The sequence below is a fragment of the Tauraco erythrolophus genome, chromosome 10 (genome assembly GCF_009769465.1).
Source record: "Tauraco erythrolophus isolate bTauEry1 chromosome 10, bTauEry1.pri, whole genome shotgun sequence".
In the NCBI taxonomy this organism is placed as follows: domain Eukaryota; kingdom Metazoa; phylum Chordata; class Aves; order Musophagiformes; family Musophagidae; genus Tauraco; species Tauraco erythrolophus.
Genome location: NC_141474.1, coordinates 28,629,222 through 28,647,995, shown reverse-complemented (window position 1 = coordinate 28,647,995; position 18,774 = coordinate 28,629,222). Strand labels below are relative to the sequence as shown.

The following is an 18,774-nucleotide window of genomic DNA, read 5'->3' as shown; positions in this document are numbered from 1 at the left end:
CAAGGAAAACTTTTATCCCACTTAACTTTTACTTTTGGATGGCATTTGAATTGGCCTTGTGTGTTTGGCAGCTCATCTGCTGAGCCATCTGTTTCAAATTATGCATGCTCAGAGGGCACATTGCATCCAGGGATACAGTTCCCCCGAAAACAAGAAATTTGAATTGGATTTGCAGTTTAGCAACCTGTAAACATGGATGTGTAATCATACATCCAAATAAACTCTTGTTTATTTTGGGGAAATTGTAGCATTTATACAGCTGGAGAAACCTGCGGAAGGTTGTAAGGGGAAAGCCTTCGGCCGTGTTCACTGTCCTGTGTCCCTTACACAGTGCTCAGGCAGTGCAAAGTAAGAGAAAACCACCCAAGGTCTTCAGACAGGAAATTTCTCTTCTAGGCTTAAAAGTTCTTAATGGGCTAAGACATGATATAGTGACCAGTTTTACAGCCCATTTAAACAGTGTTTTAACGGGATCGTAGGGTAGAGAAGCTGCAATTTGGCTCCCTCCATTAATGAATCACCTCCAATCCCATCACAGTGCTGGAGGTGGTGAATCAGAAAGCTATAACCAATTCACTTTGTTATGCAAGTACATCTTGGCCAGGAAAGAGGATTTGATCCATAAACTTTAATGATGCATTAGGTAAATTTTGTATTATTTATGGCATACTAGTAGCACTTCTCTTTCTCATATGTTATCTGCTTTGACCATACGTTTTTTTTTGAAGAATATACTGCTTGTTCCTCCCCTCCCTATTCCTTCCTTTCCCCAGAATGCTGACTCGATTCCTTTTACTCTTTCAGTCAGCTTGCAGTTTTAGGCATTTCCTTCTCTGGTTTTCAGTGGAACACATTACTTCCCTCTCATCAGCATTGTGCAGCTCTGTTGTGGCTGTTGAATAACATGCTGGCTGGAGATGGGAGAGATTTCTTTCCAAGCAGACCATCTTCTCTTCATGGAATACACCGAAACTGTGGACTCGGGTAGCAGTTGTGCAGTTGTGTATAAGAGAAGGAAATTTGACTTATGTAGTGCAGTGATGGAAGTAATTGTAAATCTAGAACCAGCCAGGAAACTTGAGGAATAAGTGTAATTTTGTCATAAATTCTCTTTCTAGATTACTGTATTTCCTTTTTATAGTTTTTCACATTAGCCAAACCCTCACATTGTCTGCATTATCAGCAAAGTTTAAGTCCTCTGGTGATGAGGATCAGACTGAAATCTGATATATATATAAAAATATAGTTTATAATAAATTGTGAACAGAACATTGACCAAATGTAGATCTATTATGTTGTTTGGGAAGATCTTATTCGACGTGCATGAAGAGTCTAATTATGACATTAGGTTGAGTGAGGTGCTTGGAAATATTTCTACCTGCTAGAAGTTGCACATACAGCTCATTTAATCAGATAATTGTATATGTGCAATTTGCACATCTAAAATTTTAGAAATGTTACTTCCCGTAGTATACTTCATCTGCTCATCTGCTCAAAAATAGATATTTATATTACATTGTTTACTCAAGTATTAAGTCGTATTACTTTTAAAATTAGCAGTTCCAAAGAGCTACAGGAATTGATGAATGTTATTTCAGCAATGTTACAAAACTGAGGTACCTGAAACAAAAAAAATGTCCAGTTAAAATTTTGACTTTTTGGATCTTGTTAGTAGAATAAATGCTTTTCTCATATGGTCAATTTGTGAAGTTATTACAAAGCTACAAGGGCAGGGGACAGAACTGCAGGTATATAGAAAAGTGAGCTGTATGATAATGTTTGAGGGCGAGGGGGTAGAGAGAGAGATTCTCTGCTGGTTTTAGAATCTGCTGAGGACATAGGTGCTATGTTTTGGGTGAGAGAACTCTTTTAGAGTAATGCCATCTGGCTGGCTTTCATCTGTGCCAGTTGTTATATAGGCCAAGCCCCCTGTCCTGCCTCTACCACATTTCTTGAAGTAGGAATTTGATTTAAAATGCAGTAATTCCCAGTTACCTGATTGGAAATGTATCTATTAAGTGATTTAGAAACCCAAGGGAGCGATCCAAGCTTCTGTGCTTCTGTCAGAGACCTTCATCAAAAGTTTCCTATTCCATGACCTGAAGCAATTTTTGAACACTTTTCCCCTTTCAAGCCTCACTGACAGCAAAACAGCCTGGCCGTAGGATCTGTTACAATTTGCTGTCCAATGCACATGATAAAGACATACTTAAAAAACAAAACAGAACCAAAACTTCAAATAAAACAAAATCCAGACAAATCTTCTCATTCTTTTAATTAGCAACTACTCTTTCTGAGATGCTACAGGTAGTAGCTTTGTTTTCTGTACTTTATTTTTGCAAAAGACAGAGATAGGCTTCCCCCTCCCCCCCAAAGCCTACATCTGTGTGACAATATTGGTAACTCACTTAATCTTTTAAATTATTCTGTGAACACAAGTCTCAATCCCATATTGAGGTAACTGTAGATTTTAAGTTGCTATTGTAGGAACTCCATATACTGGAAGAAGGAATTTGAAATTACCAGAATTAGATATTATGTTGACTTTTAAAAATAAATTGTGTTTGAATACAGTAAACTTTATGATATCATCCAGGCCTGTCACAAACTTTTGTTGTTTAGAGTTAACAGACTCTTTCATACCTGAGAATCCTAGCTAGCAAAATAAGGAGACTGAAAAGCGAGAATAAACAGCAGATACCTGTATTTACAAACACAACAATACAGGTTTTCTTGACCTTGACCTCTGCAAGGTGCCCCTCTGGTTTGTATTTTTGGGCCGAGAGTTGTGCCATCTAGCTAAAGGATTTGCTCTGTAGTCGCATGCAGCTCACTTTTAGCTTTGGATTCACTCCCTACTTAGGAGAATTGGAGTTAAATTAAGTATCTCATCTATATATTCATTTTACAGTTAACTAAATAGCTATACTGATGATTTTCAAGTATTTTTTTCTCATGCTTATCTGTATGTATGTAATTTACCATCATCTAGAGCTATCACAAGAAAAGGAGACAAAGTCAATAAATCATTTTCTACAAATATTTCTCTAACGAAAATCACTAGGGTAAACTTGATTTAAACAGGAACAAATCCTGCCTCTTCAGTAAACAGGAAGAGACTGACTGACAATCAAGAATGTTTCAGTTTTGGATGTAATTTGAAAGACTTTTGAACCATGGAGATTCTTTTATGAAGAGAACATCCTCTGTTTCTGCACAACTCCTCTAGCTTTTAGATCTTAGTTAGCTTATATGGCTTCTTTCTCTGCCTTACACTTAAATCCTCGATTCTTTCCTCTTTTGCACCACAATGTTCTTTGTATCATTTTTATTCATCATATCTATTTGTCTTGTGAGCACCTTGGGGATTTGCTCTTCTAAGGAATGACAAATTTGTTTGTCATGTTTGCACAAATTAAACTGATGCAGAAATCTGAAAACTCTGGCTGGTATGATGCTTGTGCATCATCATCATCAGTAATTTTTGTAATCTGATACATATATGTATGTACAAATACACTGATACAGTCTTCAATTGCTTATTAACTTTTGTGCATCTCATTTAAATTAATATTACCAATAACAGCAGGAGTTAACTCAGCTTATCTTTCAGATTCTGGAGTGCATTTTTGAGGCCAGAACACATTTAAATGTAATTTTATTTGTAAACTGAGCAAGTTTGATAGAAGACCTATTGTGAAACTACTGAAATCCGTTAGGTAGTTTTCACAGGCACAGTGATTATTACACTGGAAGTATTTTCCATGGCTGCTTTAATTGCTACTAAAATTCAGTTAAATATTCTTATGAATGATCCCAAGACTTTTGTAGCTACATCTGTTGAAGACAACAGGTGAAGCTGATGAAACATCTTTTATTACAGGTCAAAGGAAAGAAACATAAGATGACACAGAGGTAAGTCCTTGTCAGCTGATGAAGTTCAAATTCAACTAATGCTCTTTTGCATCTGATCAGTCACGTGCATACCTTAAACTGTTCCATCAAGGCTGAATCACTGCTGCATTAATTCTGCAACTTAATCTTAAAAAAAAAAAAACCAAAACCAAACAGAAACCAAATCAGTCATTAGGCAACTAATTTGGTCATCTTTAAGGATATTTCACGTTTCAATTGCATTGTGTGTGCAACCAAACAGGAACATATATTGGATTGTGAACTATTCACTGCTCCCATACCTTACAGCAATGAGATAATATTCAGTCTCTGATATTTAGCAGTGATACTTACTGTACGTATTTAAAATGTTTTTCATGAAGGAAAATATTTTAGGCGCTATCTCATCAGGCAAGTTACATTACTGTTATCAATAGTACCAAACCAATTTAGGAGAATGAAAAAATTTAATTACACATTAATAATTCAGGAGTCTAGAAAACAAAGAGAGGTTTTAAGGCAGCATTCCTGTGTCTTACATGTTGACACCAGTGGGACTGTATGTTTTGCACTTTAAGGAACATTTTGCCTGCCGGTGTTGTGCAATAGTTGGCCAAGAAACAGAACGGATTCCTCTCCCTGCTACAGAGCTGTAAATCAAAAATAATCCCTCATGATGGTTTCTCATTTATAGACATACAGCAGGGTTGTGGTTCTGAGAAGGAAGAGTAGAGCAGAAAGAATATCTGTAGAGATTCCTACAGAATCACACCAAATTCCTTCTGTCTGCAGAAAGAATGCTGCAATATACTACCTGATAGCCTGCATAAGTACAACGTGCAGTCTCCCTTGCAGCACACGTGACTGATACAGGTGTAGACAAGTAATGCTTTGCTCTTGCCTCTCATTATATTTGTCAGAAATTTGTGATCTTTTCCAAAGCAGCAAAGGCATCAAAACATATATTTTAGTTAGTGCAGTTTTAAATGTGGCTTAATCATGGTTAACTAACATGGTTGAATTACCTCTATTCTATACAGAATTCTATTTTCTAAACCATTCTTACATTGTTATGATTGTAATTAAGACTAGAAGATGAAAGCAAATTGAGGGTAAGAATATATAAGAAGATAAAAAGTTAGGAAGACAAAAAAGGAGAGTTTCAAGAAGAAACACTTGCTAGTATCAAGATTTACAGTAACACCATAAAAATGGCATCATGCTGTAAATAGTTATGAGTTTGTCTTAAAGACAAACCATTTCCTGAGAAGGAAAAAAAATCAGTCAATAACATGCTCTTTTACCTAATTACTTCATGTACCTTTTAATTCTGAAATGAATTAATAATCTTTGTGAAGTGCAGAGTGAATTAGTTCTAGGTTAGGGGAATGCTGGGAATTCAGTGTGTAGACTTTTTGTTTTTTAATATTTTCTATTTACTTAAAATATAATAGACTTGTAATTGTTTCAGAAAGGTGAGCCATGCATTCCCTGGATTTATAGTACAGATAACATGCCTAAGGAGAAAGGGAACAGAAGAAACTGTTGGCAGAAGCCCTTCTGCCCACTACTTTGTAAACATATTAGTTTTCAACCCTGATTTTGGTTGAATATGCAATACACATTATGATATCGATGTGTTTAATTTATAATGAAGACTGTTGCTGTTTCAGCAGTGGTATTGCTTGTTCTGTGTCTCTCAGAGCATATATTAAGCTGTACAAGGAATTGCTAAATATCCAAATGCTATATTAGCTGAACATCATGTCAAATTAGTGCCTATTAAAGATTTTTCTGGGTTTCAAATTTGATCTTGAATTAAAAATCAAGTCCTATGTGAAAAATGTCACTCTGCTGTGTCCATCTGTCTCCTTATAAAGAGGTCAAGTTGACTTCTGGTATATACCTACATTTTCTCTAATTCTTTTGCGGCATGAGGTATAGCCCCATGAAATTGGTTCATACAAATTAGTTGGAGAAAATATGCTTACAGTCTTAATGAAAAAAATAATTTGTGTATATTTTTAAATGGTATAGATGGGTCTGTAGTGCTGCATTTTAAATTTGCCGACTCTTCCACCAAACATAATTGTTTTGAAGAGATTGACTCAAGTGTTATTCAGGTTATTATCAACTGTAACATTCCAATCTCTCAACAAAAATTCAAGATTGTTCTTTCTAATTATCACAGTTCAAAAATAGTTTTGCCCTTTGGCATTCTGAATATTTGCAATATAAATGACATCGTTTTACAAAAACAAAGGGGTACAATTATTCCATACTGTACTCTGTTTCTATGTGACAGATGAAGAAATGAAATTCAGATATATTCAACTGTTTCTGAACATCTGAACAGAAAATACTGTTCAGATGAAGAAATATGCAAAGATACCTTAATATCCAAGTTCGTGCTTCTTTAACACTGCTACAGTTTTGTATAAATTTGATCATCCCACAACCCACTTCAAAACACTTTCACGGCAGCTATAACTTTGAAAGTCTGCAGACCACCATGAGGAGCCAAGAGCACAGCACAAGAGGAATTAGCAGATTAGTCCTATGCAGTCTTCATAGTGATCAGTGGACATACTCTAGTAATGAGACAGTCTCCTAGAAGATACACTGTAGGACTCTTGCATTACAGGTTTTATGCAAAAAAAACCCAAAACAAATCTCTATACCAGATCTGAAGAAGGTCAGGTTAGATTATTGTAATGGTCTCTTGTGGCCTTAAAACATACCAGCCTATCAGTAACCCTATGTCTAGAAAACTTGCAACTGCATAAAATGTAAAGAGCACATAAAGCCTATCCTGGGGTGTATTTCCAGTTAAAGGCACGCCTGTAGTTGTGACTTCCTAAAACAACTTGTGTCACTAGTCCTGGAAAGCACTCTGAGATTTCTGATAAAAGGTGCCTTCAGTCCAAAAGGTCATCAAAGTTTTGTATGATGATCTTCCTCATGTCTCAGGACGAATCTCTCAATAATCTCCAATAATAGTGTGGGAAATCTCCAATAATAGTGTGGGAAAAGGCCGTTGTGCATCAGAAGCACAGCTGTTGCTTGGCTTTCCAAAACCTGTGCAACATAAGACAGTCTGTTTACCTGTGAGCGAGCCGGTTCCCTGGCATTTCATTCTCTGATCACAGAACAGTAATTCTTTTTTTTGCCAGCATTCTGTGTGTTCATGCATATGGTTCCTTTTGCTCAGTAAAACTCAAAATGGTTTAATCCTTCTGATATTTACATCCTTCCTTCTGTGTTTGTAATACTGGAGGTACTAATCTGCTTTGCACCAAAAATCAGAAAGCTGAGTAGGTCATTTCGTGTTCAGGTATGCAGGAGGCAGGAGTGAGTCACTCCTCTAGTCAGCCTCCCGAGTGTTCATGGGTGGTAATAATACATTTCCTAGAACGAGCAGAACAGGTCATACTAAATGCCTACGTGTTGTTTTGGAAAAAAGGTAATGGGCTTCCTGCGTGCTGATCCATAATGTAAACAAAGTTATAAAAAAGGAAGGGATGGACACTTAAGATGCTATTTCCAGGGAGACCAGTGGATATGATTAAAATGTTATTAGCTTTACTAACAGAGATATTTGGTGATCATAAGATATTTATAGAACACAGAGGTCATTAGTGTCTGATTCTGATGTGTAAGATCTTTCTATGCTGTCTGGCTGCAGCACAGGTTTCAAATTCAAGTCAGCTGTACTAGAACAAGTCACTTTATACACTCACGAAGTATCTAACAATGGGGATTTGCACCACAGTGGTTCTGCTGTGGCTATTGTAGCAGCGCTGGTGCAAGCCCCGTTCTTCACAAGTCATTTGGCTGGTTTTGATTTGTTAGTAGTCACTTGCTTGTCCAGTGTAGACTTAACCTTGGGCATTCTACTTTTAAAGAAACAATAAAACCCACTGAGATCTGGTACTCATTTCCCAAAATGTCAGTACTTAAAATCATAGAAAATCCTATTGTACTTATAAGTAATAGCATGCTAATACTGTTCTCCGTGTCCTTTTGGTATCAAAAGTGTCCTGTACTGGAGGATCTTATGACAAGTAGATCAACATGTAGCAGTTATTACAGAGCGGGTTACAGATAAACACATTTCCTGCAAGATAATTATGTTGAATGTGAGAAGATATACAATGAAACCATTAATTTCAGTTTTTACCTAGTTCATTGACCTTTTGACTTTCTTATGTTCTTAACAAGCTTTCCCAAAAACCCAGCATGCAATCCCACCACCCCTTCAACATCTACACAATTCTCAGTGCAGGAGATATTGCAAAAAGCCAAGACTCCTGGGGTCAGCAAAGGGAGAGACAGGAAAACAGGGTTTCCACTGAGGAGCAAATAAGGGGAGAGGTACATTTAGTAACTCCCCCAGTTCCAGATTTCAGGTTCTCTTCCACCCTAGCCAGGTCCTAGAGAGCTGCTTGTGGCTAAGCCGAGAAAGCAGTTGGAGGGCATTGCTTTGTAAACCTGTCAATGGTTTCAGGTAAATTTTAGTAGCCCTAATTTTTCTCTTGACAGAGAGTAAGTATGAAGTCCAGTTTTATGATCCTATGTCAAGAGATGACATTTTGATTCCAGCTTAGAAGCAGATAGCTATTTCCCTCTGGGAGCTGTCACTCTAGATCCATAGAAATCTGCAGTACAACAATTCATCGTCAGCAGGCTGGCAAGTACTGTTGTAACTATTACAGAGATGTCTGAGGCCATGAGCTAGTTGGTTTAAGTCGGGTGGTTGGAGGCTTCCAGGACAACGTTTGCCTGTGGGAGGCACAGAACACTCAACAACAGCAAAGATCTATGTGACCACACCAATCCAGTGCTGATTGAATGGAACTCATTATTTTAATTTGCAGAGGCCACAGTGATTAATTTGAGTGGTTCTCGCACTCTGACTGCGGGCAGAGTGATCATGTGTGATGACCATGTGGTTTGAAAGTCTGTCCACCTCTCAGAGGAGCCAAGCGTGCTGTATGCACGGCCAGGGTGTGATGGTACGTAACCACGTACCTGGCACTGAGTGCCCGTTCCTAAGCAGCAAGTGCCACGTAGTCTGCTGCTGCTGCCACTCAGGAGAGCTCAACAGCAGCATGAAAATGTTCTCTGCATCAGCAGACCGCCGTGCACTTCACAGCTGCAGGGAGTAAAACGGTGGGTCTTGTTGTGTTTATTTTCTGACTCAGAGGCTTCAGAAAGGTCAGGCCCTCAGGAATGGTCATCAGGCCAGAGCAGACATAGCTCCTGGACAGAACATCCTGCTCAGAGGGGAAGTGAGACATTTAATTGTGCTCTGGGTGAGGCTGCCCTGCATGAAGGGCTCTGCTGGGAGAGGCGAGTGCCCTTACAAGTCCCTGGGGTTCCTGGACTCAACACCCTTATTTCAGTAGCCTCACTGCAGCTGTGGCTCTAGTCCTGGACCAGATGGGAAACACTTGATGCAATACTCGGCAGAGAGAAAGGGGACAGCAGCAAGGACACATCTGCCAAGTCAAATAGCCTGCTCACAAAATCCTGCTCGCAACAGCTCTCTACATCCAGCCTCTAACTCCAGAGCCAGATCCTATTACTCTGTTTTTCATTTCCCTTCTATTTGCAATGAGAAGACATCAGCTTGGGCGTAACCTCTTTCCTGAGAGGCGGCCAGTCTGCCGCCAAGCTGTAGCTGTTCTCCTCGCCCCAAGGAGAGGAGACTGAGAGAAGGGAAAAACAACTGAGAGAGCAAAGGGCATCTGTGTGAGATCATGGCAGCTAACAGAAACCCAGGCCCTCCACATCTCTACCGAGGGACCCCCTCCCAAATACCACCGGGCTCACGCACTGCTGACCCAGGAGACACAGCTGTAGTTTTACAATCTTCTGGTTTAATTTCCAGGTATTAATTATTGTGGGATAGTATTCCAATTTTAATCAAAGAAGAAAAAATCAACCTAGAAATGTAATAGACTGCTATTTTCTAGGGATTTTACTTAAGAGGAAATGAGTGTGAGGTGGAGTACGAGGTGTGACAGTGAATATGTGAATGGTGTGAGTATTTTTACATCTATACTGTTTGTTTTTCATATTCTTCCCTTCCATATCTTCTTTTTCTTGCTGAAACAATGACTGAAAAACAGGTTGGTAGAGCAGAGCTTCTGTAAAACCTTTGCCAGAGAATAGGTGGGAAGGAGGGATCCCACACGTTTCACGGCAGATGATGCAAAATGGCAGCTCAGAATGACTGCCAGCTGAGGAATGACAGGATGCAGAGGTGAGGCACAAGCATTTCACAGACGTGAAACTGAGCCAAAGCGGACAAAAAAATGCAGAGTGGTAGAGAACTAAGAATAGAGAAAGAAAACAAAGCACACTGTGGCACCCGTCCAATAATCAGGTATGACTCCAGGTGATTTCCTCTTTCTGGTCTGATGTGTATGTCCAGTCCAAATTTGTGCCTAGTCCATCTTGGAGTAAAGCTAAAAAATAGGAATGTTTTTCCCTCCACCCTCAGTGACGGATGTATGATGTGGTAGTGCAAAGAGCTCAGAATAGTGGTTGAAAGAGCCAGCGCATGGGAGCGAGCAGGTACAGGAGGATCAGTTCGTGCTCTCCTGTTCCCTGGCTCTGTGTGCCAGAGGGAGATTTGCCTGGGCGAAGCTGGGGCCCTGAGCTGGAGAAAGAGCAAGAAAGTGGTGACAGGAACATCACTTTCAGCCAGTTTGTCCACAATTGTTTCTCGCAGGTTAGGAGAACTTGGTGCAGTTCACCTCTTGCTCCAGCTTGCTCCTTTTTCCCTCGCTGCCTACGTTGTCTCATGGTTTCTCCTGTCATAAGGGTTGCTCATCCCCTTTCTGCTTTTTGTCCTTCAGAAGACGCACTGTTCCACCGAGCACAAACCGTCTGACGGGGAGATGGACGGTACAGCCAGCAGTTGCCTGGGCAGGCACATAATTTCCTGTGAGCGGGGAGAAGCGGGAGGCCAGGCCCAGGGCTGCCCCTCAGGGCTGCTGAGCCAGGAGAGGATGTGTCGGGTCAGCACATCCTGCCCGGCTCACGCGCCGCTTCCTCTCGGGCCCTGCGCCCGATCGTTGCAACAGAGCCCAGACCTGGTGCAGCTCCTGTTTTGGGACTTCCCCACCCTGTGCCGTGACTAAACTCGGGGACCGTGACCGTTCAGAATGCTCGAAGCATCCAAAGCGGCAGCACGGCCGACAGAGAAGGGCAGGCCAGGGCCAGGAACCGGGCGCGGGGATTCTGGCCGCCAGATCCGGCCAATAACTCCGGCTCCGGGTTTTTGTGGCAGCTGCCTCGAGTGGGCTCCGGCTCCGGCGAGTGTGCTCCGGCGCCCGGTTTTGCTTGCGGCTTCCGCCGCCGTGCGCTGGCGGACGAGGCTCCGCTCTGGCGGTCGGGCCGGGATCCGGTGCCGGGTTTTGGCCGGGGCCGGCTGGGAAGTTGCTGAAGTTGGGCCGTGAGTGCCGGGGCCGCGGCGCGTCCTTCCTGCGGCCCGGCCGGTGCATGATGGAAGCAGCATGGCCGCCCACCTCTCCCTGACACAGGTACCTCCCGCCGGCCTCCGCGCGGGGAGGGGGCTGCCCACCCCTGCCCGCCGCTCGCCTCCCTCCCCCGCGTGCCCCGAGGCGCGGCGCCGCCCGGGGGTGGGGTGGGGGGCTCGGGACAGCAGCGGGGCCTGAGGCTTCCCCGCTCCTGCAGCGCTGAGGCGGGTGGCGGGGCCGCCTCGGCGCCGCTGGGGAGTGGCTCGGTGCTCCCCGGAGGGCCCCTCGGCGGCGCGGCTTTGTGTGGCCGCCGCCGCCCCTCGGCTCAGCCCGGCCCTGCCCCGCCGCGCTAACGGCCGCCGCCGCCGTCAGGTGCCCGCGGAGGCGCGGCGGGGGACGGGGCTGTGTCTGTGAGGGAGGCGGTGGGGGGGCGGCCGAGCGGGCAGCCCCGAGCTCGCCCGGGTGACACCGAGCCGCGGCCCCGGGGCGCCGCGGGCGTGAAACGAAATGTCGCCCGGCTGCAGGTGCCTCCGCTCGGGGCGGCGGGGGGAACCGAGCCTGCCGGAGCGCGGCGGGGCACGGCCGCAGGTGCGCCCCTGGCCGGGGAGCGGCCCTCCGGCAGCCCGCAGAGGTCTGGGCTGCGGCGGCTGTAATCGCGGTCGGGCTTTTGTCTCCTGGAAGGGCGCCGGGCGCCTGGTTTAAACAACAACAATAAAAATAAAACCTGCCCTGTGAATTCTGGAGGCAGGTGGTGAGCTCGGAGGCCACGGGAGTGTTCGCAGAGGGCTTGAAACGCGATAGCCCTGGATTAGGTAACTGTGCCCGGGTGTTGGTGCGGGCAGCCGCCTGCCCGGCCTCCCTGCCCGTTCCCGGAGCTCTGCCGCCGGCGGCGTGGGGAGCAACGGGACCGAGCGATTCTCGGGCGGTGACTGTCGGCAAGTGTCAGCGTGTTAGTGGGCAGAGTGCAGGAAAAGGAGCTTGGAAAGGAGAGTTTAGCTTCTCGCTTCAGCAGAAGTTTAACTCCAAAGATATTTCTTGGAAGTCATTTTACCGTTTTTTTGGTGGGCCCCGTGGTGTGGGGACACCGTTTTTGCATACTGCCTGTGCAGGTGCCTAATCTTGAAGAGCTTTGCCGCTGGTGGTCTGAAAACTTGGAGAGCCTTGGCACCATTTTGTGATCTCACTGTGCCTAAATCTTTGTTGCTAGTGGTTTTTTTTTTCCTGATGTTAGTAGAATCACTTCATACAGGTTATTCTATACTGTTAGGACTATGTTAATTCCCTAGAGTTTTGATAGCTAATAAACTGTACTTTTTGGTACTTTTCTGTTTCATTTATTGGTGATGTGAGAAACTTGCATTCCTACCTGACATAAGCCTGAGGCAGGCCTATTGGCTTGGGATGCTTCAATCAGTTGTCACATTTACAGAAAGTAAAGCTGGTAAATAAGGGTGACTCACTCAAGCACGTGTAAGCAAACTTCAGAAGCTGGCAGCAAGACTGCTCAATTTGCAGTTGCTGATGTAGTTGACTTTTGAGAAAATCGTCAACTATTTCAAGGGAAGAGAAGAGGATAGTTCAGTGAAAAGATGAACTTCAAATATGTGGAGAAAATGAATGTGTCTTTAAAGCTCTAAAGATATATAGTTATGAAGTATGGTACCTTCTACCTTCTGTGAAAGCTTGCTTGGATATTAAAAAATGTTAGGCTAGACTTTTCTGTGTCTCTTTGTCAACAGTCTAAGCAAAAGGAAAAAGTTTAAAACATCTTCCTGAAGAGGAGGAAGGTTTTCGTAGACCAGCAGCCTTAATTCTGCTGGTCTAAAGGCATGGGCTATTCCGGCTCTTTATCTGGGGAGAGGTGGCTGCTCTGGTGTGTTCTACAGCAAGACATTATTGTTTACAGGCTGTGTAATCCTTTCATTGTGGAATTTATTTACTTTTTTGGTCACGTGGAAGGGGAACTAAATACAAATGTGATAATGTTGACAGAAGCAGAAAAATCACCAGTATCCTTAAAACCATTGTGACTACAGCTTACAGCAGTGGTTAAATTGAGAAAGCTATTTCTGTTGGTGTTGACATTTGTGGGGGATTTCTTTTTTTTTTTTTTTCTTCTTGCATTGCATAAGAATCATCTTAGAAAGTCAAGCAAGCCTAAAGATAATTTTTTCAGTGTAGGTTCTAACTTCTGGAATTTCAGTGTAATGAAAAGATGTAACAAATTAAGTGTTCTAAATCTGTTTAGATGGGCATGAGGAAGTGAAAACAGCAGTATGAGGGGTGAGGGGTACAGTTTCTGGCTGCAGTTAAATCAGTTGCTAACACCAGCAATAAAAAGAACACAGAATCGGTACTTTCTGCTGCAGACCACATGCAGAGAATAAGAGGCATATTAACCTGCAGTCAAGCTCACAGTTGTGTCGAATTTTCTTTTCCCTTCCCATGCTTGGTTTGACGGTGTTTTAACGTGGTTAGGAAGTTGGGTATTTCCAAATGAGACTAGGGTATTTTCAGATGACTTTGCAGCTGCAGCATCTGAAAGGGCTGGACGTCCTTCATTTAAATATCAAAGCTCTGTTGAAGTAATTTGAAACTTTTTGGTGCTAATTGTATTCTCTTGGCTGATTAGTAAAAATATTTCAGGACCACATAGCTGAGGTGAAATCTATTGCACCAAGTATGCTTGAAAGAGCGTGGCAAAATGAAGGTCATTATCTCCTCCTCCCCTCAGTGTAGTAATAATCTGAAGTATCTTTTATCTCCCCTTTTTGAACTAATTCTGCAGCATCTTGTTGCCACTTGCATTTACTCACTAAGTGTTACGGGCTGAGCATAACTGCGAATTTAATACGGAACTTCTAAGACGACTTCTACCAAGCGAATGTTCTGTTGTTTGCTTTTAGTTGGAAAATAAGCTAGGAACATCCATGAGAGGGAGCAGTTCCTATCTCATAAATTGTCATCTGTTGTTGGAAAACTCAAATTAAGCTATGGCCAGTGTGAGGAGTTGTATTTTTGACCTTCTGAGGATGGTTGCTTATTGGGCCTATTTTGTTTAGGGAGGAAAAACAGAAAACTGGAGAAGGAAAAAATGCATGTTGAGACTGGGGAAGATACGTTTGTTGAAAGCTAATGTAATACAGACATTCAAAAACTTGTTGCTCTTGAAAATGGAACTTGTGGTTTATTCTTAAACACTGCCTATGTGTGATCGAGGGGGGAACTCACAGTTAGAGGTAGAAAGAAATTGGTGTAAAGAAATTTTCAGGGAATGGGAAGATAACTTTTCATGTTTGTTTTCCTGATGTGGTGAAATACCCTTTGTGAAAAACGTGGTAGTCAAAGTAGTTGTGAGCTGCTTTGGTAAACAAGACAAAGTCATGCAATATGAATTTGTATCCTAATTAGATGCATGTCTCAGTTTAAACTTCAGTGTTGTGTCACGGAGCCAAGCGCTGTGCTTTGCTGTCAAAGGGAAGCATTGACTGTTACAGCTGAGGCTAAGCAAGGTGCCTGCCTATTGCCCACGTTGCCAGGATTCATGTCTTGTTGCTGAAATACGTAGGACGTAAATACATTCTCTATGAATGACAGTCCCGTGGAAACACATATGTTACGCATAACGTAGACCTAAAGCTTTGGAGGCAAACTTCTGATTTTATTTTTTTTTAGGTATCAACAAAATTTTAAATTAAGATCTTAGTTTGTGCTTTTTACCAGAGTGAGAGATCTATTGTTCTTCTTTCTGTCCTTCGTGAAAGATGAGGAAATCTGAGCATGCATATGTGTGTGTGTTTAAGCTTGCATAAGAACTGACTGCTCCTAAAGCACATAGGATTTACGTTTTTTTGATTGATACTGCATCAACCACATTAGAGAGTAGCTGCATATAAAAAGGCAGTGAAGCTACTCTTTTGTGTTACACAGGCATTGTTCAGTACTGATAAGAAGATGGTGGAGGCTTCCTGTAGTGATTTTAAAATTAAATCGAACCGTTCTTAATTGTTCAGTGGCAGACATCTATGCAGAGAGGAAATGACGGTTTCAGTGCATGCTTCAGCTGTTCAATGGGAATGAAAGTGCTGAATCTTGAAGCACTTGGTAATGTTTGTATATAAATTTATAGTAAATATTTTCTTATCTTTACTTTTGTTATTGCTGTAGGAGGTGTGCTTGGCTATAGAATGGAAAGTGGTAGAAGGCTTTACCATGGAACACTTTGGATCAGACAGTAGAGCAGTAGGTGGAAAGAGATGAGTTGATTGTTTGTAAAGGACATCATAAAAAAAACAGCGTGCCTTGAAGTTACCTGCTGGCTGGCTGGCTTTTTTTTTCTTGCTATTTTATCTCTTGCTTGTAGTCCTAGCAGTACTGTGTCCAGGCTACCCGCTGCTGTAGAAAATGTTCCAAGGAGGATAATTCCTCGTAGTTATGGCTGTCTTCTTGGATTAATTTCATACCATTCTCCAACTTTAGGAGGAACTGCATCTAATGGTGAAAGAGTGCTGATAGGAACTGCTTGCGCTTTATTCCTCCATATGGTCCCTTCTTTTCTTCTGGAAAGTAGAGAGCTGGGGTTCTTCCAGTGTTTTAGAGGAACTGCTCTTTTCCACACTGAGTCCTTTGGGATCCAGGAAACATCAAGAGGGCAACTATGTGAAAAACATTTACAACCAGGTTGTGCCATTTGGCCTGGAAACTCTTAAAGAATCCTAGAGCTTTGCATCATGATAGAATACAGTATTTTGGATTTTAATCAAGATAGAATAGCTTGTTTCTCCACTTCTATCTCGTTTGGGTTGGAGGGGAAAGTTCTTTTCGTTTTTCTCAATGGAGAGCTTTTTGTTTGTTTTTAAACCTTTTTGTGCAAAGGAAGGTTGTGGATGGATGGGGTGGAGAGACTGGTAGTAGTATCTTATTACATCTAAATGGGAGCGTGCCAGAGGGTTGAAAACATGGGGATATAAAGGCTTGATTGACACCAAAAGATGAAAAAGACGGGTGTCCCTGAAGGTGTGTTTTATTTCCTGGGATAGTATTCTAAAGTTCATAGGTTTGTAACAAAGATTGTAATTACTAGAACAGAAGTTACTCTTATGAAGTTATAAACTTTTAAATGGAATCATAATAATACATTTCTGGTTTTGCACGCTGTGAAATCTGACCTTTTTTCCCTCCTTTTTGCATGGAAAACAAGTTGAGTTTATTCTCTATGATTGGATGTTTTAGATCCCATAAAAATAATTTTGCCAGGTAGATTCTGCAGCAGCACTTTGAAAGATGCTGAGCAGTATTTTTCTTCTTATCCAAGAAGATAAGAATATCCTAGACTATATTTGTATCTGTTATTTTATAGTGAGGTATACTTTGAAGGAAAAACAAGTCTATGACTAGTAAAATAGCCTGGGATTTTTTTTACTGCTATTATTCTATTTGGCATCACAGGAAATTCCAGTTATTGCAGTGATACTGATGTTAAAATGGACACTGGAAGCACTAACGAAATAAGAATTACTGGCTTGTACTCTAAGTACTGAATGAAAAAATTGTTTTACACTTAGTGTTTTCCTTGCAGGACATCAACATGATGTTTCCTGTCCAGGAGTGACCATGATCGGTTTGGCTGTAGTAAATATTTGGCTGAACGAAGGATGATATTGGGCAAGAGGGATGGTGCATGAGAATTGATACTTCCAGCATGTGCGCTGGCCAACTCTGTTCTAGTTTCTGCTCATAGCTTTAATTTGATTCTGTGCCTATACTTTTACGTTGTAATGCAGTAATAGTAAGTAAAAAACTTGACTGTGTAGGAGAACTCTGCCTCTAGATTGCTGTTCAAAGTGTAGCTGTGTTGGTAGGTAAAGTGTTTGAGGTTTAGTTAAGCAGTTACAGTATGCTCTGGAGCACGCTGGAAAGTGTTTGAAAGTGGTGTTTGTAATATTGGTGTTATGGTAGTCAGAGGTCTGGCAAAACTTGAATATGTTTCATCAGGCTATTTTAAGAGATGTGTAAACACTTGCTTAGTTGATGGCTGAAATAATAAAAGTCTTTGGGTACCAGAGCAAGGTCAAGGTGTAGAAAAGGAGGCATTGCAGTGAACAGCAATGATGATTTGCCAGCATGTGTAATTTTTGCTATGTGCAAGGTTATTTCCCAACAAACAAACAAACAAAAACTCACCATCCCCTCCCTCCTCCTGCTCCCAAACTCCCTACCAACCAAAACCAAACAAAACCCCCTAGAGAATCAGAAATGCCATGTGGCTCTTAGAAGAAACCGAGTGTCTCCGGAGCAGTGTACTTGCTGAAAAGCAGATATCAAGATCTCAGTGAAGGCTCTCCTGTTGTTTCTAGCTGTTCTTTACAATTTATCTTTCAGGGTGTTCTGGTGATACTGCACGCTTTCTGTAGTTGAACAGGATGACACTAAGCCCCTGATTTCTACCAAACTTCCCCTCTTAATATTCTTTGATATTTGACACCTATGAACAACTAAGAGCTTAGCCAAAACAACAACTATATTAGTTGTTGCTATAGGAAAATCTGTGTGGTTTTATTTAAGCTGTCACTGTTTATATGTGCTGTAGTAAAGTGTTTTCCACAACTTTGTGACAACACCTAGAATACTGTTGGGTCCCTATTTCAATGCAAATTTCCAAATTTTAAAGCCAAAAAAGCTACTTTGTTTGGTTTCAGTTTGTTCAAAGGTCTGTAAATCCTCGATTTTAAGATCATATTCCTCTTAAGGGGGAGAAATCTATTTTTGTGTGGTTGGATGTTTGGTTGGTTTTTTTTAAGTATGTATGATATAATTAACTTGTGTTATGCTCAGTTGTTCCAGCTGGGTTTGTGAGGGCAACACATTGCGATTATTCTCAGGTTATCCTCTGCACAAATGCACCCAGTCATGCACACACAGACTTTGGTTTAGGCAACATGCACTTCATGAAATTAGTATCTAATTTTGTGCATGTTTTTATGTAGAGGAAAAGAGGTAACCCTAACGGTACGTGTCTTGAGAATGTCTTGGGTAAGGGTATTTAGTGTAGACCAAGATATTAGGTTTTGCATAGTTTCAGGCTTTGGCCTTTTTTAGAGTTTCTAAGAATGGTTCAAAAGGAAATTCATAAAGAAAGGACTTTTTCCAAAGAAGCTGTTTTATCCTTGTCCACTGAAGTTTAGGTGAGAACTCAATGCCTGGTAGATGGCAGTGGAATTAAGGGAGAAGTTATCTCTGGCATGGATTCAGATTAAAAAACTAAGTTTTGTCGGGTTTGTTTGTTGTTTTTTTTTTTAATGTTGCACCATTGCTGTGGATTTAGTTGTGAATCCAATAATTAGTTTGGATATCTGAAAATTTTACAGACTCGTTGCATATGACACTAAAA

At 41.7% G+C, this 18,774-nt stretch overlaps 1 protein-coding gene across 7 annotated transcripts in view; it reads left to right on the top strand.

The window, feature by feature from the left end:
* The first annotated feature begins 11,336 nt into the window (after window positions 1-11,336).
* The window catches only part of EPS15 (epidermal growth factor receptor pathway substrate 15), a 53,964-nt gene continuing 46,526 nt past the window's right edge, over window positions 11,337-18,774 (top strand). For all 7 annotated transcript variants that reach the window (XM_086617096.1, XM_086617095.1, XM_086617094.1 and 4 more), the window contains exon 1: window positions 11,337-11,447. In XM_086617096.1, coding sequence (XP_086473222.1) covers window positions 11,421-11,447 — 27 coding nt within the window. In that variant the 5' untranslated portion in view covers window positions 11,337-11,420. The remainder of the gene's footprint in view (window positions 11,448-18,774) is intronic.